Source organism: Pantherophis guttatus, chromosome 2 (genome assembly GCF_059756535.1).
Source record: "Pantherophis guttatus breed Tessera chromosome 2, ASM5975653v1, whole genome shotgun sequence".
NCBI lineage: Eukaryota > Metazoa > Chordata > Lepidosauria > Squamata > Colubridae > Pantherophis > Pantherophis guttatus.
The window spans coordinates 268552994-268576935 of record NC_142064.1 but is presented as its reverse complement, the minus strand read 5'-3'; the positions used below and the strand labels follow the sequence as shown (position 1 = coordinate 268576935).

Sequence of the window (23942 nt, the reverse complement as noted above, 5' to 3'; positions counted from 1 at the left end):
GAGTTTCAAGATAATCCTATTCCACTGCTGGAATGGCCTGGGAATAGCCCAGATTTTAACCCAATTGAAAATCTATGGAGCTGAGTAAAGAAACTTGTTAATCAGAAGCGACCCAGCAACAAAACCCAGTTAATAGAAGCCATCATTCAATCTTGGTTTCACATTATAACAGCTGCAGAACTAAAAGACTTGGTTCACTCCATGGGAAGACGTCGTAAGGCTGTAATTCATGCTAAAGGTTACCCAACTAAGTATTAACTGACGTGATAATTTTTGTATATCTCGTTTTTTTCTATGGTGATAATTTTTGCATATCTCGTTTTTTTTACGTGTTTCACTCTTCTTCTTTATACTGTAACTGCTATTCTAATAGCAAATCCTTCATAAACGTTATTGCATTACATTCTTGATTAAATTATCTTTCCATTGATATATAATTTTATGGTACTTCTCCCAAAAAAAGTGGTGCTATTAGCTAGTTTTAGAAAACACACTTTTCCCAAAAGGTTTCCACAATTTTGGCCACTACTGTAGTTTGAAAGGAGTTATAAAGCAGCTGATAGAGGTAATCCATGATTTACGACCACAACTGAGCCAAAAACATATGTTGCTAAGCGAGACATTTGTTAGTTTTTGCCCCATTTTACAACTTTTCTTACCATGGTGGGTTTTCTTTTTCTTTTTTTTTTAAATTTGATTTATATGCCGCCCTTCTCTGGAGACTCAGGGCGGCTTACAATGCGTTAAGCCTTCATACTTTTGTATATTTATACAAAGTCAGCTTATTGCCCCCACAATCTGGGTCCTCATTTTACCTACCTTAGAAAGGATGGAAGGCTGAGTCAACCTTGAGCCTGGTGAGATTCGAACTTACAGTAATTGCAGACAGCTGGTGTTAATCACAATGCTTTTAGTCTGCTGAGCCACCAGGCCCAGGTTGTTAAGTGAATCACTGCAGTTGTTAAGTAAGTAACACAATTGTTACTGAACAGTGAATGAAATAAGCAAGTCAAGGATTCTGGCTCCTTCAGCCGCACATTTTGGGTAATGGCTTTTATACCAGGGTGACATAAGGCCATCCCAGGTATAGGCTGGGGATGAGACAATCAACGTAACATAGTTTAATGGCCCTTTTCTAATTATACAGAAAGTCTCCATACTTGTTCAGAAGTCTTTTTCTCTACCATGGACCTTTCTGAAGAGTGGATGTGATTTCCACCCATTCTTGACTGAGCAAGTATCTATACTCGTGATGGCGAACCTATGGCACATCTCTGCGGGCAGGCGAGCCGACGCCCAGAACTGCTCCACCACGCATGCCCACGGACCTCCTCCTGGCCAGCTGATTTTTGGGTCTCTGCTGGGAGATGTGCGCACATGTGCGGGGGTGGGAGGTTGCGCCGCCCCTCTCGTGCCCCGTTTTTGGTTCCAGGAGGCTTCAGGGAGGCCTGCTAGCACCAAAACGGGGATCGTGCACGGATGCGTGGGGGGAGAGCGGGGGTCACATGCGCATGCGTGGGGGAACGGGGCAGGGCCTGCAGGAGGGATTGCATTATGGGTGTCGGCACGTGTGCTTTTGGCACCCAAGGAAAAAAAGGTTCACCATCAAGAGCCTTGGTAGTACGGTGGTCTAAGGCACCCTGTTATTAAGCTGGTTATTAAGACCAGCTGCCTGCAATTACTGCAGGTTTGAATCTCACCAAGGCTCAAGGTTGACTCAGCCTTCCATCCTTTCTAAGGTAGGTAAATTGAGGACCCAGTTGTGGGGGCAATAAGCTGACTTTGTATAAATATACAAAAGAATGAAGGCTATTGCTTAGCACATTGTAAGCCGCCCTGAGTCTCCGGAGAAGGGCGGCATATAAATCAAATTAAAAAAAAAAAACAAAAAAACCCCCTGATCTATACAGTAGTTTCCCACCTCTGGATTAGATGATCTCTATGGTTCATTCCAATATTTCCATTCTTTGATTTTCAGGTTCCCATATAGAGCAACAAAGACTATATAGGGAATTCTTAAAACTTACAACCACAATTGAGGCCACAATTTCTGCTGTTAAGTGAGACATGTTAAGTGACCTTTGCCCCATTTTACGACTTTTCTTTGCCACCGTTCTTAAGTGAATCACCGCAGTTATTAAATCAGTCATGAAGTTGTTAAGTGAATCTGGCTTCCCCATTGACTTTGCTTGCCAGAAAGTCGCAAAAAGGGATCCCGTGACGCCGGGACACTGCAATCGTCATAAATATGAATCAACAGCCAAGCATCTGAATTTTGATCATGGGACCACAGGGATGCTGCAACGGCCATTGAGCCACTTTTTTCAGTGCCGATGTAGCTTTGAACGGTCACTAAAGGAACTGTGGTAAGGCAAGGACTATCTCTACACTGTGGTGGTGCAGTGGTTAGAATGCAGTACTGCAGGCTACTTCTGCTGACTGCCGGTTACCTGCAATTTGGCAGTTCGAGCCTCACCAGGCTCAAGGTTGCCTCAGCCTTCCATCCTTCCACGATTGGTAAAATGAAGATCCAGATTGTTGGGAGCAATATGCTGATTCTTAGAGAGGGCTGTAAAAGCACTGTGAAGCGGTATATACGGTAAGTCTAAGTGCTATAGCTATTGCTAGTTAAGCTCACAAAACTATTTAGCCCCTGCAGGAGGACATCTGCAGCTTGAGACTCAGACCTGGAAGTGTGCACAACCATCCCACAACTGAATTTCCAACCTCTGGAAGGATGTCCGTTAAAACCAGAACGTCCCTTAAAGTAGGGGTCCGCAACCTCCTCGGGCCGTGTCCTAATTCGCAACCGGGCCACTTGAGTTGGGAGGCCAGAATGCATGTGCGGTAAGGGACGTCCGTCCATTAAAGAGATTGGAAATTCAGTTGTGATCTAAGAAATGAGGATGGTTTTGTGTGTGTGTATGTGTGTGTGTGTGTGTGTGTGTGTGTGTGTGTGTGTGTGTGTGTGTGTGTGTCTGCGCACACACACACTTCCAGGTCTGAGGCTCAAGCCGCCGCCGTCTTCTTACAGGGGCTAAGGGAATGAGACAACTTTTGCCGCAGCCAATTCACCAGTCAACTCGCCGTGTGGCGACTCGGCACAATTTCACAATTCTATTTTAACGGCTGAAAACAAGTTAAGAATTCTTTTAATTTTTGCCATTCGCATTTCATTCCGTCCCTTCTTTTGCTTAATGATTCTATTCCACCATTCCTTTGATATTCGGGTAACTCTTGTCCCGCATCGAGTTGTTCCTACAGCGAGTTGTCTTTCGGCGAGCTGGCCGTGGCGAGTTGACTGTGGCGAATTGTCACAGACCCCGGAGCTTAAATGGCTTTCCGAGCTTAACCAGAGGTAGTTCTCGACTTAACGACAGTTCCTTTATAGTGACCGTTCGGCCCTGGAAAAAAAAAAGGTGCCGGTTGCAGCATCCCCATATTGACTCCTGGTTTTTTTTGGTGTGTGTGTGTGTTGGACCGCTGCCTTGGAGGTCCAGCGATCCCACCTGATCTGCGACATGATGTAGCGCTTGTAGAAGCCGCTGCCCAGCGGCTCCATCCCTTCCTCCTCCTCCTCGGCAGCGGCGGCAGTGGCGGCGGCTTCCCCGGCGCAGGCTCGCTTGTGGTCGATGCCGTGTCGCTTGTAGAAGCGCCAGATCCAGCCGTCGCTGGCCTTGAAGTTGAGCTTCATGTCGGCGGCGATGGCGTTGGCGGCCGCCTTGAGGTCGACGCGGCGGACCTTGGTTCCTCCAGACCGCTGTTCCACATACCACCTGAGCACGGCTTCCTCCAGGGAAGCCTCCTGGGACATCTTCATGTGCTTCCTGGCCCCGATCTCCGCCCCGCTGCCGGTGGAGTCGACGTCGCACATCAGCACGAACTTCCTCAGCTTCTCCTTGGCTTTGCGGATGTCCGACACCGTCTGCTTCTTCACGCCGTACTCCTCGCACACCCGCGCCACCGACCAGCCCGACTCCAGCTTCTCGATCAGCTCCAGCTTCTGCTTCACGCTCAGGTTGACCCGCTTCCGCTTCTCCACCCCCGCCGAAGCCATGGTGCGGCCCGGCGACCGAGTTCGGAGACGCCGGCGGGACCGCCCAACTCGCCAACTTGGGGGTGGGTGGGAGAGAATGTGGAGACTCTCGGGCGGGCTGGGGAAAAATCACTTAAGGGTTCCGAGGCTTGCGCCTGCGCAGAAGCGCGGCCGCCCTTCGGGGAAGCCGCTGTCCGATTCGTAGCATCTCGCTGGTCGGACCCTGCGCAGGGGAAGGGGTGGGGGGGGGAGGAATGAAGGACCGACCGGAAGTTTCTATAGCAACGTAGAGATGTGAAAAATAGAAGGAAAGGACATCTAGGAGACTGTTTCCGGGTCCAAAGGGGGGGGGGGGGATTTGACGCGCAGGCGCAAAGAAAGAAGGGCGGCTCTGCCTCGAAGGAGAATCTTGGACAATGTTCACTGTTCCTGCATCGGTTCCGGAAGTTGTGTGCCGCTCTATCTGTCTATCTATTGCCATGGGACAGACCTCCAGATCTGTGCTAGGCATGTGTCACTGATGGGGGGGAGTGGATTCAGAATAGAGCTGGGAGGGATCTTGGAGGTCATCTAGCCCAACCCCCTGTTCAGGCAGGAGACCCTATAGACAAGTGTCTATCCAGTCTCTTCTTAAAGACCTCTAGTGATGGAGCATCCACAACTTCTGGATGCAAGTCGTTCCACTGGTTAATTGTTCTCACTGTTAATTACTCCTTAATTCCAGGTTGCTTTTCTCCTTGATTCTCACAGTTTGCTTTTGCTTTGTCTGCAACGGCACATAGGTGTTACTCCACACCTACGCTGTGAAGGGGTCGATGGGTTGCTGATGGTTGCAAACCGTTGTGTAAGGGATGCGCATCTTTTGCATGCGGATCGGATAACCCGACTTCCCGGTGGGAGGCGGGAGGAAGGCGAGGCACATTCAAACGGCAAAATGGAGCAGCTGGAGGAGAGACTGGCCCACGAAGTGAGGAGATACCAACATTTGCACGACGTGACGGATAGAGACTACAGGAGCCAGGAGGCGGCAGCCCATTCGTGGAGAAGAATTGTGGAGGAAGATCCAGACCGATGCAGAGAAAAGTGGAAGCAACTGCGAGACGAGTTCGTCAGGCTGAAAAAAAGAATGAAAACCAAGACCAGGGATCCAGGGCCGCTGGCCCATTCTATAATGCTGTCCTGGTTGGAAGAATTTGTAAAACACTGGGAAACCCAAGCGAATGTCAACGGTGCTGCAACGGAGGTAAGAAAACCACGTCCTAATCTAGAACGTGTTTATATTTGTAGAGAACTGGGTAAAAGGTAAAGGTAAAGGTTCCCCTCGCACATATCATGGCTAGTCGTTCCCGACTCTAGGGGGCGGTGCTCATCTCCGTTTCAAAGCCAAAGAACCAGCGCTGTCCGAAGACGTCTCTGTGGTCATGTGGCCAGCATGACTAAACACCAAAGGCGCACGGAACGCTGTTACCTTCCCACCAAAGGTAGTCCCTTATTTTTCTACGTGTATTTTTTACGTGCTTTCGAACTGCTAGGTTGGCAGAAGCTGGGACAAGTAATGGGAGCTCACCCCATTACATGGCACTAGGGATTCAAACCGCTGAACTGCCGACCTTTCAATCGACAAGCTCAGCATCTTAGCCACTGAGCCACTGTGTCCCAAACTGGGGACACGGTCTCTTTTGACCCACAAACACACTCCTTCCGCATTTTGAGCTGACGATAACCACCTCTGTCTCTGACCCAGACATACATAAGGAAGTAGCACTGCATTATTAAAGCGAATAGCACTGCATTCATAATATAGTATGAACCTATAGTAGAGCCTTGATAGTACAGTGGTCTAAGCACCCTGTTATTAACACAGCTGCCTGCAATTACTGCTGGTTCGAATCTCTCCAAGGCTCAAGGTTGACTCAGCCTTCCATCCTTTCTAAGGTAGGTGAAATGAGGACCCAGTTTGTGGGGGCAATAAGCTGACTTTGTATACAAAATTATGAAGGCTATTGCTTAACGCATTGTAAGCCGCCCTGAGTCTCCGGAGAAGGGCGGCATATAAATCAAATTAAAAAAAAAAAACAGTGCTGTACAAATCAGGTCTACTTACTTTCATTAGATTTTTTTTATGCTAATTGCATTGATGTCTTTAAAAGTGTTATGTATGTAACCACGTATCTGTTTGGATAATTGTTGGCACAAATTATATAATTACAGCCTGAGGATGTCATGCCAGATCCTCTAGAGAAAGACTCTTTGGATTCAAGCTTGCACATGGAGGACATCTCATTCACATCACACCATGCATCCAGGCGCTCGGGTGTCTTCTCAATGCACAGTAGCGATGATGATGACGATGATGAGAGTTCAACCAGTGGGCTCACTGGGTCACCCATAAAAACACCAGTCCCCCAGTCAAGAAAGAGGAGGAAGATGATGGGAAGGGACGAGATACTAGACGCTTTGGTCACTCTACGCTGGGAGCAACTTCAAACTGCAGTGATGTCACTGTTGAACCCCGATAACAGCCGTCGCAATGATGAATACACAACTTTTGCCCTGGCTGTTGCGGACTCTTTACGGAAACTTCCACCGGAACGTGTGGAAGCAACAAAATCCCAGCTCTTCGTTGTGCTTGCTGACGCACATTCCCAAGTGACAAAACCCGGCCGACCTGGGGATGCAGGTGCGTTTTCTTCTCACTGCAGTAATTGGCTGATTGTGAGATGCCTTTGGGGAAGAGAAATGGAAGAATAGAATAGAATAGAATAGAATAGAATAGAATAGAATAGAATAGAATAGAATAGAATAGAATAGAATAGAATAGAATAGAATAGAATAGAATAGAATAGAATTCTTTACTGGCCAAGTGTGATTGGACACACAAGGAATTTGTCTTTGGTGCATATGCTCTCAGTGTACATAAGAAGAATAAAATTTATTTATTTATTTATTTATTTTTCATATTTGTATACTGCCCTACTCCCGAAGGACTCAGGGCGGTGAACAGCCAAAAATAAAATACAAAGACATACAAAAGTTAAAAACTATTAAAAACAGATTAAATAATTTAGGCTCAAAAAATTTAAACATCCAATTTATCTAAAAGACATTTAAAACCCAATTTAAAACCCAATTTAAAAGGGAGAGTTAAGCCAGACCAGCCTGTTGGAATAAAAACGTTTTTAGGGCGCGGCGGAAGATGCGTAAGTCTTGGATCCTCCGTATCCTCCGTAAAATACATTCATCAAGACTAAAAAGATACAACAGTGATAGTCAAGGTTACTAATAAGCTATCAAATCGTACTAGGAAACAAAAACGATATAAATGGAAAGATACAAGCAACATAGTTATAGTAATAAGTGGGAAGAGATAGATACTAGTAAGGAAGAGAAGAATAATAGTAATACAGTCTTAGTAAATTATTTGACAAGGTTGTGAGAATTAGTTGTTAAGCAGAGTGATGGCATTCGGGGAGAAAAGGGGTATCCAGGAGCTCGTGAATTAAAGGTTTTCTTTGGTGGGGGGGGGAGAGAAGAGAGATAGACAAAAAAAAGTCAGGGAGATCTCTGTGTAAAACATGAAATAAATTGCAATAAATGCTCTGCTGATTTAGATCAATGTGACGGCATATCCGGTCCTCTTGTTGATCTGCACAGGTCCAGCTGTTCGTTTAAGAGCCATAGTGGCGCAGTGCTTAGAATGCAGTACAGGTAGTCCTCAACTTACAACAGTTCATTTAGCGACCGTTTGAAGTTACATCGGTACTGAAAAAAGTGACTTGTGACTTATTTTTCACACTTCTAACCATTGCAGCCTCCCCTTGGGTGCGTGATTGGATTGGATGCTTGACAACTGTCTCACATTTACGACGGTTGCAACGTCCCGGGGGTCTGGTGATTGATCCCCTTTTGCAACCTTCTGACAAGCAAGCCAGATTCATTTCCCAACATTGTGACTAATTTAACAACCAAAGTAGTCCTCCACTTCACAATTGTGGCAAGAAAAGTCATTAAAATGGGGCAAAACTCACTTAACAAATTTCTCGCTTAGGAACCAAAGTTCTCAGCTCAATTGTTGTTACAATTCGTTACTAAATTGCAGGCTGTTTCTGCCGACTGCCAGCAATTTTGGCTGTTCAATGCTGACCAGCTCAAGGCTGACTCAGCTTTCTGTTCTTCCCGAGGTCGGTAAAATGAGGACCCCGATTGTTGGGGAGAGTAACATGCTGACTCTGTAAAGCACTATGAGGTGGTATCAGTAGTGGTTTTCACTTACCTTCGCTACTGATTCGGGAATGTGAGTGTGTACGGTGCTTCTGCGCATGTGCAGAGTGTCCGTGATGGTGGTTGGGCGGAGCCTCCCGCCACCGCCTCTACCGGTTCGCCTGAACCGGGGCGAACCGGTTGAAACCCACCATTGGATGGTATCAGAAGTGGCTTTTAGCAGGTGCTGACCAGTTCTGGAGAACTGGTAGAGGAAATTTTGAGTAGTTTGGAGAACCGGTAGTAAAAATTCTGACTGGCCCCGCTCCCATCTATTCTCTGCCTCCCGAGTCCCAGCTGATCGGGAGGAAATGGGGATTTCGCAGTAACCTTCCCCTGGAGTGGGGTGGGAATGGAGATTTTACAGTATCCTTCTCTTGCCCACGCCCAACAAGCCACACCCACAGAACTGGTAGTAAAAAAATTTGAAACCCACCACTGGGCGGTATCTAAGTCTTAAGTGCCATTGCTTGCTCCGAAGCCTCTTCTTCAGAACAATATGTGGCCTCTGAACGGGGAGTCTCCATTTAGCAATTGGAGCCCGTAGCGACACATCGCAATGAAGGCTTCTGTTGAGGGCTGCAGAGCACTGGAAGTTTAACATCTCCTGGTCTACCTTTTTTTTAGGCAGGAGATCTGCCATTTCTGAGAGCAAGCCCAGCAGCAGAGGCTTGTTGCCCAACTGAACCTTTCCTTCTCATAACACACATGGTCCTCGACTTATTTATTTATTTTATTTTATTTTATTTTATTATTTTATTTTATTTTATTTTATTTTATTTTATTTTATTTTATTTTATTATTTTATTTTATTTTATTTTATTTTATTATTTTATTTTATTTTATTTTATTTTATTTTATTTTATTATTTTATTTTATTTTATTTTATTTTATTTTATTTTATTATTTTATTATTTTATTTTATTTTATTTTATTTTATTTTATTTTATTTTATTTTATTTTATTTTATTTTATTCAATTTATGTACCGCCCTTCTCCTAGTGGACTCAGGGCGGTGCACAGCCAGAACTAAAACACATAACAATACAAAATTTAAAATTATTAAAAGAATTATATACTTTGGCCCAAATTTAAAACAATTCGAATTAAAACCCATTGACAGATTAAAAGCTAAACAACTAAAAAACTAAAAAAAAAGGGGGGGGTTCACGCCAGCCCTGCTTGATGGAAAAGAAAAGTTTTTAGGGCACAGCGAAAGACCCGGAGATCCGATATCCTTCGTATCTCCGGGGGCAAATCGTTCCAGAGGGCGGGAGCTGCCACAGAGAAGGCCCTCCCCCTGGGGGTCGCCAGCCGACATTGCCTGGCTGACGGCACCCTGAGGAGTCCCTCTCTGTGGGAGCGTACTGGTCGGTGGGAGGCTATCGGCGGCAGAAGGCGGTCCCGCAAATACCCAGGTCCTATGCCATGATTTAACGACCATTCATAATTATCGGGGCACTAAAAACTGACACGACCAATTTTTTCACATGACCACTGCAGCATCCCCAGGAGAGAGTATTCAAGTTGAATTAGGGCTTTTTAATAACCACCAGTATCTGTTCCCCCATGGAAGAAAAATGTTATGTATATATGAATGTCAATGTGTATTAAAAATATGCTTTCTTCGGACAGAGAACGGTAGACCTGTAGGAAAATGGGTGGAGATAGGTTAGGTTACTGATTGTTTAGTTTAGGAAAAGGGATGTTATGTTCAGATATTAATATACGTAAAAGATTTGAATTAAGAGATATATGTATGGGGGTGGAGGAAATGGGTAGATTATGAGTTGAATAAATGCCAAATTAGGATTTATTATATAATTTTATAGCTGAAGGTTGCTTTGAAATGTATAGTATAGGGGGGATATAATAATAATGTTAGAAAGAAATGGTTAGCATATGGGGGGTGGTGTAAAAGGATGGTAAAGTATTATATAATCTGTTATCAATTTGGATTTTATTTTGGAGAAGCCATGGGGGGAGGGGAGGGGGGGTTAGGGAGGAGGGGGGAAAAAGGGGGAAAAATCTGTATTTGAAAAACTTTTTCAATAAAAAAAAAAATGCTTTCTTTTTAGATCCCAGGGAACCGGGGAGTTTTTCTAGTAACCGAGGAATGACTGCTGGGCCGCTCAGCCAGGTATAGCTATTATTATTTTTTTCAGTGCCGTTGTATCTTCAAACGGTCACTACAACGAACTGTTGTAAGTCGAGGACTGCCTGTAGTTAACGTCGAATAGGAATAAACGTAGACGTCATTTGTCCGCTTCACAGGGGCTTCTGACCTTTGAAGATGTGGCTGTGCGTTTTACCGATGAGGAATGGATGCTGCTGGATGCAGGACAGCAGGACCTCTACCGGGAGGTCATGGCGGAAAATTCTGGGATGGTGGCCTCTCTAAGTAAGGATCCCTGGGCTTCAACTCACTCGGATTGTTCTTCCTTCCTTCCTGTGGTGCCACAGTTTCCTGTAGAAGCAGTTCCAGTTTCTGCCTGGGAACCTCGGCTGGCCCAACTCTCCCTGCAGCTGAATCTTGCTGCACAGTTACTTTCCCCCCCAGATCGTGGATGTAGTTGCCTTTTGAGGGTATTAATTAGAATAAGATGGCAGCTAATTTTCTCCCTTCATCCTTTTCCCCCCATCCCCGGGCAATAGTATGGTTGACAGTGAAGAGGTTACAAAGACATTGGGGAATGGCCAGATGCTACTCGAGTGTGTGGCTGGCTGCTTCTGACAGCCGCTTTTTTCTGAATTGGGTTTTACAGAGCCTGATTCATATTCTCCCTCTTTCTTCTACCCCCCTCTTTCCTCTCTCCTTTCTCCCCTTCCCCCTCCTCTCTTATTCTCCTCTCTCCCCTTCTCCTTCTCTCTTCTCCCCCCTCGTTTCCTTCTCCCTCTCCTCATCTCCCTCTCCTTCTGCCATCTCTCCCTCCCACTCCCTTCTACTACCGTGTTTCCCTCAAAATAAGGCCCAACCCAGAAAATAAGCCCTAGCATGATTTTTCAGGATGCTCGTAATATAAGCCCTACCCAAAAAATAAGCCCCAGTTAAGCTTTTCAGCCAGATGGATGCATTTAGCCCCGTATTTCCTCCCAAATAAGGCCTAACCGGCAAATAAGGCCTAATGGCTTAGGACCTGGTTATCTACGGGACTGCCTACTACCACCAATAGCCTCCCACCGGCCGGTATGCTCTCATAGAGAGGGGCTCCTCCGGGTGCCGTCGGCCAAACAATGTCGACTGGCGGCCCCTAGGGGGAGAGCTTTCTCTGTGGGGGCACCTACTATCTGGAACGAGCTCCCCCCGGAGATACAGAGGATCCCGGATCTGCGCACCTTCCGCCACGCTCTTAAGACCTTTTTATTCCACCAGGCGGGCCTGGCCTAATCTTTTCCCTCTTTTTAATTATGCAAATTTTAATCGGTTTTTAATGATTGGGGTGTTTTAATCTGTCTGGGCCAAATTGTATAATTCGATTTTACTTTATTTTTAAATTTTGTATCTATGTATTTTTACTGTTTGGCTGTTCACCGCCCTGAGTCCTTTGGGAGTAGGGCGGTATATAAATCAAATAAAGTAAGTAAGTAAGTAAGTAACGTGTCTTTTGGAGCAAAAATTAATATAAGACCTGTGTTTCAGGGAAACACACTATTGCCTTCTCTTTCTGTCCTCTCCCCTCCCTCTTTCCTTTCTCTCTCTCCCCACCTCTCTGCCTTCTTTCTCCCATCCTCTTTCTCTCCTTTCTTGCCATCTCTCCCTTTTCCTTCTCCCTCCCTCTCCTTCCTCTCTTTTCCTCTTCTCTCCCCTCTCTCCTTCTCCCCTTCCTCCTCTTCCTGCCTCCCATCCCCCTGTCCCTTCCTCTCTTTCCTCCCTCTCTTTTCTTCTTCTCTCCCTTCCCTCTTCTCCTTCCTCCACTTCCTGCCTTCTTCCCCCTGTCTCTCCCTCTCTCTTTCCCTCTCTCTCTTTTTTCCATGGCCTTGACCCTGGGAATGGGGGCAGTGCTGTTGCCTAAATTTACCAGCAAAGCTTTTCCATCTCAGTCCAGGAGCTTCAGCCAGAAAAAAATGCCGAAGACCAGGAGGCAGGAGCAGCTGACAAACCTGGGCAGAAAGCTCAAGACGGAGAAGGAAAAAGCCGCCCCTTTTTCCAGCGCCCCACTGAAAGCGAGCTAAAGACTTCACACAATGTAGGGCAGAGTCCGGTCGCTGGGCCCAAGCAGGACTGCCAGTGTTCCTTGAAGACGATGGCATTTTCTCCTCCCACCTTGGACTTTAGAGAATCCCAAAAACGTTGGGAAGCCAGAGCTGATGAAGAGGACGTGCCGCAGTCCCCCGGCTTCACTGACCTCGTGAATGGAAACAGGGAGCTTGGACCTGAAGAGGAGAGCCTGAACGGGGAGACCCAAGGCAGACTGGAAGAAAAAGTGAGAGTCTATCTCGTTCAGCGGCGACTGCCCTCGTGATATTTCAGAAGGCACCCCCGAAATGTGAAGGTTGAGCATGCTAAGAAAGAGAGATGATTGAAAATTGTGGGGGAGGGGGGATAGCAAAGGTTATATCAGGGGTATGAAACTCAGGGCCCGTGGGCCAGATCCGGCCCGTGGGGTGCGTACATTTTATTTATTTTATTTTTTTATTTTATTTCAAATTTATATACCGCACCTTCTCCCAAGGGACTCAGGGCGGTGTACAGCCAGATAAAAACATACAATACAAACATTAAGAATAATTAAAAGAATATATATTAATTTGGCCCCAGTTTAAAATGACAAACCAATTAAAAATTTAAAATTTAAAAATATGTTAAGCCAGCCCGGCTTGATGAAAAAAGAAAGTTTTAAGGGCACGGTGGAAGGCACTGAGGTCTTGGATTCTCCTTATCCCTGGGGGCAGCTGATTCCAGAGGGTAGGTGCCCCCACAGAGAAGGCCCTCCCCCTGGGGGTCACCAGCCTACATTGTTTGGCTGATGGTACCCCGAGGAGGCCCTCTCTGTGGGAGCGCACAGGTCGATGGGAGGCCATCGGTAGCAGCAGGCGGTCTCGAAGATATCTAGGCCCTATGCCATGGAGCGCTTTAAAGGTGATAACCAATACCTTGAAGCGCACCCGGAAGACCACTGGGAGCGAATGCAGCTCGCGCAGGAGCGGTGTTATGTGGGAGCGCCATGCAGCTCCCGTAATTACCCGCGCGGCCGCATTCTGGACCAGTTGGAGCCTCCGGGTGCTCCTCAAGGGGAGCCCCATGTAGAGAGCATTGCAGAGAGGCCTGTGGGGCCTCTCTGGAAACAGTGAAGGACTGGCCTATGGTGCCTCTGCCAGCGAAAATGACAGAGGGCTACAGGAGGCCGTTGCAGCTGAAAACAGAGCTTCGGAGCCCGTTTTCAGTGCTAGGACTACCACAGGGCCCCGCAAACCGAGGCACATTTATTTATTTATTTTATTCATTAGTTTGATTTATATGCTGCCCTTCTCCGGAGACTCAGGGCGGCTTACAATGCTTTTAAGCAATAGCCTTCATCCTTTTGTATATTTATACAAAGTCAGCTTATTGCCCCCACAAACTGGGTCCTCATTTCACCTACCTTAGAAAGGATGGAAGGCTGAGTCAACCTTGAGCCTTGGCGAGATTCGAACCCTGCAGTAATTGCAGGCAGCTGGTCTTAATAACCAGCTTAATAACAGGGTGCCTTAAACCCCTGTACCACCAAGGCCAATACTTTTGTATATACCTGCTTAGTACGGCTTTCGGGGGCCCCCTAAGCGGTGTTCTTTTTTATACAAAGTCATCTTATTGCCCCCACAAACCGGGTCCTCATTTTACCTACCTCGGAAGGATGGAAGGCCGAGTCAACCTTGAGCCTGGTGAGATTCGAACTCGCAGTAATTGCAGGCAGCTGGCAGCTAAGTACTACTTTAACAGCACTTAGTCCACTGCGCCACCAAGGCTCTTATAATCATGCTGGCCACGCCCACCCTGGCCACACCCACCCCGGCCCCCCAAGGTCAAACACAACCCTGATGCGGCCCTCAATGAAACCGAGTTTGACACCTCGGGGTTATCTCAACGTCCATTAAATTGAACTGAAATTTCAGTCTTGGGGGGCTGTTCTGCTGTCCTCCTACAGTCTAGCCCCGTGATGGTGAACCTATGGCACACGTGCCCAGAGCGGCATGCGGAGTCATGTCACCTGGCATGCACGGTGTCACCCCTTCCTCTTCCAGGCGTGCAGGCACGTGCGATGATCAGCTGGCCTCTTGTGTGTACGGCAATGCCGGAAACTGGAAGAGCTGGTCTTCCGTTTAACTCCGTTTAACTCATGCGCGCCCGAAACCCGGAAGACTAACTGGCCAGTGCTCATGCACGCGCCGGAAACCAGAAGTTCATTTTCGGGCATGCGCAGGCATCCTGGGCAGCTCCTTTACTGGGTTGCAGCCCAGACAAGTGTATGCTCCCTTTTCGGCATTCGGTGCTGATAAGGTTCGCCATCCCTGGTCTAGCAGCTCAGCTGTTTCTGCAAGTGTTCTGTTTTTCTTGCACTCTTAAATCTTTGCACGGTGCTCCCTCCTTTTGGGGGAGGTTAGATGGGCGTAAAAGAGTAAGCCATATGTTAGCCAGGGCCATTTTTTTTCAACACGTCCATACAGGCAGACCTCGACTTACAACAGTTCATTTAGTGACCGTTCAAAGTTACCACGGCACTGAAAAATATGACTTACGACCGTTTTTCAGAGTTACGACCTTTGAAGCATCTCCCCCCCCCCCCAGGGTCACGTGATCAAAATTCAGATGCTTGGCAACTGGTTCATATTTATGACGGTTGCAGTGCCCCCCAAAGCCATGGGGTCACCTTTTGCGACCTCCCGACCAGCGAAGTCAATGGGGAAGGCAGCTTCACTTAACAGCCGGGTTCCTAACTCATCAACTGCAGTGATTTAGTTTAACAACTGTGGCCAGAAAGGTAATAAAATGTCACTTAACAAATGTCTCGCTTAACGACAGCAATTTTGGGGGTCAGTTGCGGTCGTATGTTGAGGACTATCTGTAGTTCTGAGACCAAGCCGTCCTATCCTCACTACAGTTTTTTTCAGTCCGGCAAAAGTCGCATTGCAACATTGCACAGTAAGCTCCACCCCTTTGTGACATCTAGAAAGGGGGTGGAGCTTGCGTTGCAATGTGTCAAAGGGTCAGCCCTTCTACTCAAAGCTGCCTACACAGAGTTGCTGGCAACACACACACACATACACAGAGTAAGATGGGCAGCAATACAAATTTAATAGGAAGGTAGGTTGATAGGTAAGAGCCAAATTTAGTAGGAAGGTAGGTTGATAGGTAAGAGCCAAATTTAGTAGGAAGGTAGGTTGATAGGTAAGAGCCAAATTTAATAGGAAGGTAGGTTGATAGGTAAGAGCCAAATTTAGTAGGAAGGTAGGTTGATAGGTAAGAGCCAGCCTGGTATATTGATTAAAGCAGTGTTTCTCAATTTTATAAGCTTTAAGATGTTGGATTTCAACTCCCAGAATTCCTCGGCCAGCATGATTTTTTTTTTTTGAAATTTTTATTTTATTTTATAAACAAACAAACATACAATACATAATCAATCGTTCACTGCTTCATCTGAGTACATCTTTTGTGACTTCTTGTTCTCCAATGTTAATCATTTCATAATATCATTTCATTTATTATAACATTTCTCTCACATGTCTTACTTTGCTATTAATACATTTATCTTCTCTCTCTTTCTTTCTCTCATTACAACATTACCCTATATGTATTTCTTCTCTAACCAATGATAAAATTGTCTCCATATCTTAAAATATTCCGATTCCTCTCTTTCTTCGATTGTCAAAGTCAATCTATTCATTTCTGCACAACCCAATATTTTCTTAATTACTTCACCCTCTGTAGGGATTTTCTCTGCTTTCCATCTTTGCGCAACTACTATCCTCGCTGCAGTTGTTATGTGAATAATCAAATATATAAATTCTTTACTAAATTTCTCTCTGGTAGGATTCCCAATAAGAACAGTTCAGGTTTTAAATCTCTATGTTGTTGTATCATTTCTTCCAACCATGTTTTAACTTTAATCCAATAGGTTTTTTTGCTTCTGGACATGTCCACCACATATGATAATAACGATCCTGGTAGCTAGGCCAGCATGATATTTTGACTTCCTGTTGTATCAGCATGATCTGGGAGTTGAAGTCCACATAGCCTTAAATTGATACGGTGGAGAAACATTGTATTAGAGCAGGGGTGGGCAAATATGGCCTCTTTATAACCTGTGGACTTCAACTCCCAGAATTCTTGAGCTATCTTGGCTGTCTCAGGAATTCTGGGAGTTGAAGTCCACAGGTTGTAAAAGGGCCACAGTTGCCCACCCCTGTATTAGAGGATTGAGCCATGAAGTGGGAGACGCAGGTTCAAGTGGACTTTGAAGGAAGACATCAAACTTACCTCCCAGGCAATGGTGAAATCCGAACCGGTTTGCTACCGGTTTGCTGGCTGCGCACTGTGTGCCAAACGCACGCTGCGTGTATATGCGCAGTGCGCACCAAAAGGAGGCTTGGGAAGGTAAGTAGAAGCGAGGGGGTGGGATCAGCTGTGGCACGCGATTTAGCTTCACTAGAAAGCTACATGGGGCTACCCTTGAAAAGCCACACGAGCTGTCGTGGGTGCACCTAGACACACCCACATTACACCAATTCTCCGCGAGCTGCACTGGCTCCCTATTGGTCTCCGGTCACAATTCAAGGTGTTGGTTATTACCTTTAAAGCCCTACATGGCTCAGGACTAGGGTATCTTCGCGACCGCCTTCTACCACATAGCTCCCAACGACCGGTAAGATCCCACAGAGTTGGTCTCCTCAGGGTCCCGTCAGCTAAACAATGCCGGCTGGCGGGCCTGCGGGGGAGGGGCTTCTCTGTGGCTGCCCCAGCTCTCTGGAACCAGTTACCTCCTGAGGTCCGGACCATCCCCACCCTATTGGCCTTCCGAAAAGCGGTGAAGACCTGGCTCTTCCGGCAGGCCTGGGGCCGTTGATCTTGCTCGTGTGATCTGGTGAGATCCGGCCATGAATGGTGTGAATGAGTTTTTAATGTTTTTAATCTTTCAATGTCTTTTTATAATGATTTTAAATGCATTGTGAGCCGCCCTGAGTCTTCGGAGAGGGGCGGCCTACAAATTGAATGAATGAATGAATGAATGAATGAATGAATGAATGAATGAATAAATAAATAAATAAATAAATAAATAAATAAATAAATAAATAAATAAATAAATAAATAAATAAAGCAGGATTTCCTGCTTTCTAGCAAAGCTAAACCCCGCTGCACAGCTGATCGTTGGAAATACCTGTTCAGAGGAACCTGTAGCTTTTTTTTTTTTAACTACCAGTTTGCCCAAAGCAAACCGGTAGCATTTCACCCAGGGTTGATATGAAGTGTTGGAAGAAAAATCTGGTCCCGTTCCAAGCCGGGAAAAAGACGGTGAAAATAAAATGGAGGCAGGCCGCATTTTGGAAAGGAGATCTCTTGTTTGTTTGCTAGCCAGAAATGTCAGTGACAGCAGCATGTTTTTGGGGTGGCTTGACAAAATGGGGTTGAGATTTTTATACGTTCTATGGGGCTTTGTGACTGAGATGCCTGTTCCTGTGTAAGAATGTGCCCTTTAATATTTTAATGGCTGTTGCCAGATTATTTTAATCTGGGGAGGGAGGGGTGGCTTCCTACAGAAGATAAAAGTCAGGATGTAGCAATAGCGCTTATATATATTTTATTTTATTTTATTTTATTTTATTTTATTTTATTTTATTTTATTATTTTATTTTATTTTATTTTATTTTATTTTATTTTATTTTATTATTTTATTTTATTTTATTTTATTATTTTATTTATTTTATATTATATTATATTATATTATATTATATTATATTATATTATATTATATTATATTATATTATATTATATTATATTATATTAATATTATATTATATTATATTATATTATTATATTATTCAATTTGTATACCGCCCTTCTCCTAGTGGACTCAGCGCAGTGCACAGCCAGAACTAAAACACATACCAATACAAAATTTAAAATTTTAAAAGAGTTACATGACTTTGGCCCAGAATTTAAAACATTCAAACTAAAACCCATTGACAATTTAAAAAGCTAAACAACTAAAAAAGACTAAAGAAGGGGGAGGGGGTTCACGCCAGCCCTGCTTGATGGAAAAGAAAAGTTTTCAGGGCACGGCAAAAGACCCGGAGATCCGATATCCTTCGTATCTCTGGGGGCAAATCATTCCAGAGGGCAGGAGCTGCCACAGAGAAGGCCCTCCCCCTGGGGGTTGCCAGCCGACATTGCCTGGCTGACGGCACCCTGAGGAGTTCCTCTCTGGGAGCGTACTGGTCGGTGGGAGGCTATTGGTGGCAGAAGGCGGTCCCGCAAATATACCGCTTCGTAGTGCTATACTTGATAAATGATGACTTGAGCTTCTTAAGTAGGTCTCCTATCCCTATCCCTGGCCCATAACTTACTGCTAGGCCTTGAGCCTTTCGGAATCAGGCTGTGGAAGGGTCATGCATGTGTGCTTCCCCTCCTGCAGGTGCGCACTCCATTTGCATGAGTGGCAGATGGGCTTGCTCGCCACTTGTGCAGAACTATCCCCTCCCCCCTCAAGCTGGTTCACATAGCCCAGGGGTCAGCAACCTGCGGCTCTAGAGCCGCATGTGGCTCTTTCACCCCTCTTCTGCGGCTCCCTATCACTCAAAATATGCGTCACAACCGCCAATGTGTGACACCTGCCGATACACGATTTATTAAGCTTTTCAGCCCCCGGTAGGCCAACCACGGATAAATCCAAGAAAAGAAAAGTTTCAGAAGAATGTTCTGTCCCCGTCTCACGCACGCACACAAACAGATAGCCAGGGATTAAATAAAACTGGCAGACAACCAATTATTTCGATAAAAGGATTGGCAGCAACCCAGTAGCTGCTTGCCAAGAGCTTTACTCATAGAGGGAGGGGTTGTTCCTCCGAAAGATAAATCCAAACAAGATACACACAGTTCAAGAATTGTCAAGTCCAGTCCGTATTAAATCCAAGGCAGATAACGTTGTTTCAAAGATACAATGTGACTCGCTAGTAGTTAGTTTTGTCCGTCACAGAGTCTGAATGGCCACCTCACCCCCTTTTATCCCTTGTGGGGTGTGGTCCAGTGACTCAGCTTAATCTCTGGCACGCCTCCTTTTCTGCTGCTTGCGCTTGTCTCTCCGACGCTGGCGTGGATCCAGCCAAGACTTATCTCCGTCACTGTCCGACTGTGAGGAGATACCTGGCTCCTGGCCAATCTCTTCTCCTACGGGAGACACCTCAGGCATTGCCAGAGAGGAGGGTCCTGGAGAGGGAGGCCTGGCCAACTCCTCTCCTTCATGTTCGGAGCCTTCTCCCTCCGATAAGTCGGCCTCGGGGGTCGGAGTCACAACAAAGCAAACAATGTTTAATTCAAAGACATATGCTAGTTTTCTAGCCGCTCAAGGAATAGTGAGGCACGGGAAGGGTTTTGTGGCTCCTGGTGTTTTCTTTTCTGTGGGAAACAGGTCCAAAAGGCTCTTTAAGGTTGCAGACCCCTGACATAGCTGAAAAAGTTGTGGAACTTTGTCTTATAGAGGAAGGACAAGATACTCAAGGTTTTAATGATGGAGAGAAGATGCCAGCATTCTTTTTGTTGCTTGGGTTACATTGTGTGAAATGCACTGGGGAAGTGGGGAGAATGGTGGGGGTATAGATGAGGACAGTTTAGCCCCTAATATTGATTTTCCCCCCCCCCAACATTGCAATCATGGCTGTATTGCCTTTCTCTTTCAGGTAAGAAGACCTCTGGCAGACATCAATTCCTCCACGCCAGTGCAGGAATCATCGGGCAGAGTGAAGATCCTACATTGGATGGAGACCACCCAAGAAGGTGACTTCCTGGGAAAGGCCTATCAGGGTCCAGATTCAGGTATGTTCCAGAATTCTGGTGGTGCCTCTGATTTATGTAAAGTATCATTGAACCTCTGGCATAGCTCCCACCTTCCTTAAAACACACAAGCCCCAGTACCACATTGTTAGTATTATAGTTGGTTCAGGGGTGAAATGCAGCTCGCGCGGACCGGTAGCTCCAGCGGCGGGAGGTTCAGCGAGCCGGTAGCACTGGAGGCGGGAGGCTCCACTCATGTCGTCACGTCACGGTTTTAACCCTCTGCACATGCGCAAAGCCTTCCGCGTATGCGCAGAGAGTCAAAACCACGACATGATGACGGTGCGCGCATTTCCGAACCGGTAGGGAAGCCGGCTGCATTTTCACCCCTGGGTCCCTTTTCATTCATTAATGTTATTGATTAGCCCTTGGGCCAGTGGTGGGTTCCTCCCGGTTCGGTCCGGTTCGGCCAAGCCGGTAGCGGTGGCGATATGACGTCACCGAACCGGTTCTCCCACCCCCCGCCCTCCCACCCCCCCCACGTTATTCTTACTTTTTATTTGGTCCCACCCCCAATCTATTGCTGCCTCCTGAGTCCCAGCTGATGACTAGAGGGAAAAAAACTGTTTAAACTCTTGCCGCGGGACTTCAAAGGGCCGCCCTACAGCTGATCAGTGTTAAAAGCAAACAAATGAGTCGGGTCGTAAGTGCGAGGACTGGTCGTAAGTGCGAGGACCTTCCAGAAATGACTCTGACCAGCTAGCCACGCCCACCTAGTCACATGACCTCCAAGCCACACCCACAAAATAAGCCACGCCCACAGAACCGGTAGTAAAAAAATTTAGAACCCACCCCTGCCTTGGGCCCTATCAAAGTGCAGAGTTCCAGAAACAAATTATTACTAAAAATTTGAGAAAAGCAATTATAAAGTGGAATGGGATAAAATAAAATTTAAAATGAAATTGGAATAAAATGCAATAATTTAAGATTTAGATAAAATGTGATACAATTATATTTCGGTGTCACCCCTACAATCTATCCCAATCGGTCCCACATATGCAGATCTCAGCCGAAGCATTTTGCTCAAATCCTGTGCTGCGTTAAATGTTATTTTCAGATTCTGGCTGCACATAAAATAAGTTGTTTTGATATGGAGAGCCCAATGGGTCATCCGTTTGGTATATAGACGAAGGTACCCATCTCTCCCCTTCCTCCCTTTTGTTTCCTACCATTTGCTGTTTTTTTTAATATAGTTTATATTATAAGCTAATAAAACTATTAAAACCTGAGAAGTTTTTTTAGAAACCAAAAACCTCTGATCAGCAGCAGAGTTCTGTCTATATCAGCCCAAAACAATCACTCTCCCCTTTTAAAGACTCAAGGAGGGCAAACGCATTCCTCATCTCACCTGTTTTATTCATGACGATTCAAATACTGTAGAACAATCTTATTTATTTATTTATTTATTTATTTATTTATTTATTTATTTATTTATTTATTTATTATTTAAATTTCTATACCACCCTTCTCCTTTCGGACTCAGGGCGGTGAACAGCCAAAAATAAAACATTTGTACACAAAAGTTAAAATAGTTTTAAAATAATTAAATAAAATTTGGCCCATAATTTAAAACATTTCAATTAAAATCAGTATCAAATTTTAAAACCAATATAAAATCAGGCCAGCCCGGCTAACTGAAAGAAATAAGTTTTAAGGGCCCGACGAAAAGTCCGGAGGTCTGGGATCACTCGTATCTCTGGAGGTAGATTGTTCCAAAGGGTAGGTGCCACTACAGAGAAGGCTCTCCCCCTGGGGGTCGCCAGCCGACATTGTCTGGCTGACGGCACCCTGAGGAGGCCTTCTCTGTGGGAGCGAACTGGCCGGTGGGAGGCAATTGGTGGCAGAAGGCGGTCCCGTAAATACCCCGGCCCTAAGCCGTGGAGCGCTTTAAAGGTGACCACCAACACCTTGAAGTGCACCTGGAAGTCCACCGGAAACCAATGCAGCTCGCACAGGAGAGGAGTCACATGGGAGCGCCATCTTGATGTAATTGAGACCAGAATGTCCATTGCTAACCACAATGCTTGTTAAGGGAGTCACATCCAATTTTACAAACGTTTTTGTCTACAGTTGTTAAGTGAATGACTTCAGTCCAGGGGTGAAATCCAGCAGGTTCTGACAAGTTCTGGAGAACCGGTAGCGGAAATTTTGAGTAGTTCAGAGAACCGGCAAACACCACCTCTGGCTGACCCCCGAGTGGGGTGGGAATGGAGATTTTGCAATATCTTTCCCCCAGGAATGGGGATTTTGCAGTATCCTTCCCCTGGAGTGGGGTGGGAATGGAGATTTTGCAGTATCCTTCTCCTGCCACACCCGCCAAGCCACAACACACCACGCCTGCCAAGCCAGGCCCACAGAACCGGTAGTAAAAAAAAATTGGATTTCACCACTGCTTCCGTCGTTAAGGGAGTCACATGGTTATTAAGCAAGTCTGCCTTCTCCCATTGACTTTGCTTGCTGGAAGCTGGCTGGGAAGGTCGCAGATGGTGATCGCATGACCCCAAGAGGCTGCAACCATTGTGAATGCTTACCACCGGTTGCCAAGCACCCAGATTTTGATCTCATGGCCAGGGGGATATTGCTATGGTTATAAGTGCAAGGACTGGTTGATTATAAGTCATTTTTTTCAATGTCGTTAACTTAGAACGACAAATGGTTGTAAATTGAGCACTATCTGTATGTAACTATGGTATGTTCTCCCTTTTATATTTTGGTTTCTTCCAGGATCGGGTAACTCAACGCTGGAATCTAAGGATGGTTTTTGGCTAGAAAGACCGAAGGAGATAAACCCCCATGGGAAATTATTGGAAAGAGCCCTGGGAAAACTCATCCAAGGCCCCAACGCTCAGGAGAGTCTCGAAATCAAGCAGGACATGGGCAGCTTACCGGAGATAAAGTCTGATTTAGCCTTGTTTTGTGACGAGGCGTCTATAAACGGACCTGCGAAAACCCTCCAAGGAAGAGAGACCAGTTTTGATCTCTCTGGAAACTTCCAGCCAAGAGCCGATCGTTTGGAGAATCAGAACGCGCCAATGGAAAGTGAACGGATCTATAAATGCTCCTATTGTGGGAAGTGCTTCGAGGACAGCTTAGACTTGGTGACCCACGAGAGAGCTCACATAGGAGAGAAGATTTACAGGTGCTCCCAGTGCGAGAAACGGTTCTCTCACCGAATCGACCTCCTGACCCACAAGAGAAACCACCAAGGGGAGAAGCCACACCAGTGTGAACGGGACTGCGCCAAATGCAACAGGCAGAGGACTTGCCCAAGGGCATCCCACCGAACGCGACCCGGAGAGCAGGCCTGTCAGTGCTCAATTTGCGGGGAATGTTTCAGCTGGAAATCCAACCTTATCAGACACCGGAGAATCCACACAGGGGAGAAACCCTATCGGTGCGCTGATTGTGGGAAAAGCTACACCCGTAAGACCGCGCTTGACAGACATAAAAGGATCCACGTGGGGGAGAAAACTTGTGAGATTGGTGCTCCGAACATGGGGCAAGCATCCGTGTTGGTCCTCCTTGTTTGAATCACGTGAGGTTGGCGAGAAATGCATCGCACTGTAGTAAACGTATTAAACGTGTTAGGAAGTTCACTTAACTAAATAAATTGGGATCAGTAAA

At 46.0% G+C, this 23942-nt stretch overlaps 2 protein-coding genes across 2 annotated transcripts in view; one reads left to right on the top strand and one right to left on the bottom strand.

Moving 5' to 3' along the window:
- The window catches only part of LOC148115850 (uncharacterized), a 15106-nt gene extending 10741 nt beyond the window's left edge, over positions 1-4365 (bottom strand). Inside the window, exon 1 of the mRNA XM_087884206.1 lies at positions 3510-4365. Coding sequence (XP_087740332.1) covers positions 3510-4057 — 548 coding nt within the window. The 5' untranslated portion in view covers positions 4058-4365. The remainder of the gene's footprint in view (positions 1-3509) is intronic.
- On the top strand, positions 3698-23942 carry LOC117662570 (uncharacterized). Its single transcript, XM_034412018.3, has 7 exons — positions 3698-5279; positions 6248-6716; positions 10375-10436; positions 10571-10697; positions 12338-12720; positions 20165-20300; positions 23043-23942. The coding sequence occupies exons 1-7, from the start codon at positions 4863-4865 to the stop codon at positions 23846-23848; spliced, it is 2400 nt and encodes a 799-aa protein (XP_034267909.2). The 5' UTR covers positions 3698-4862; the 3' UTR covers positions 23849-23942.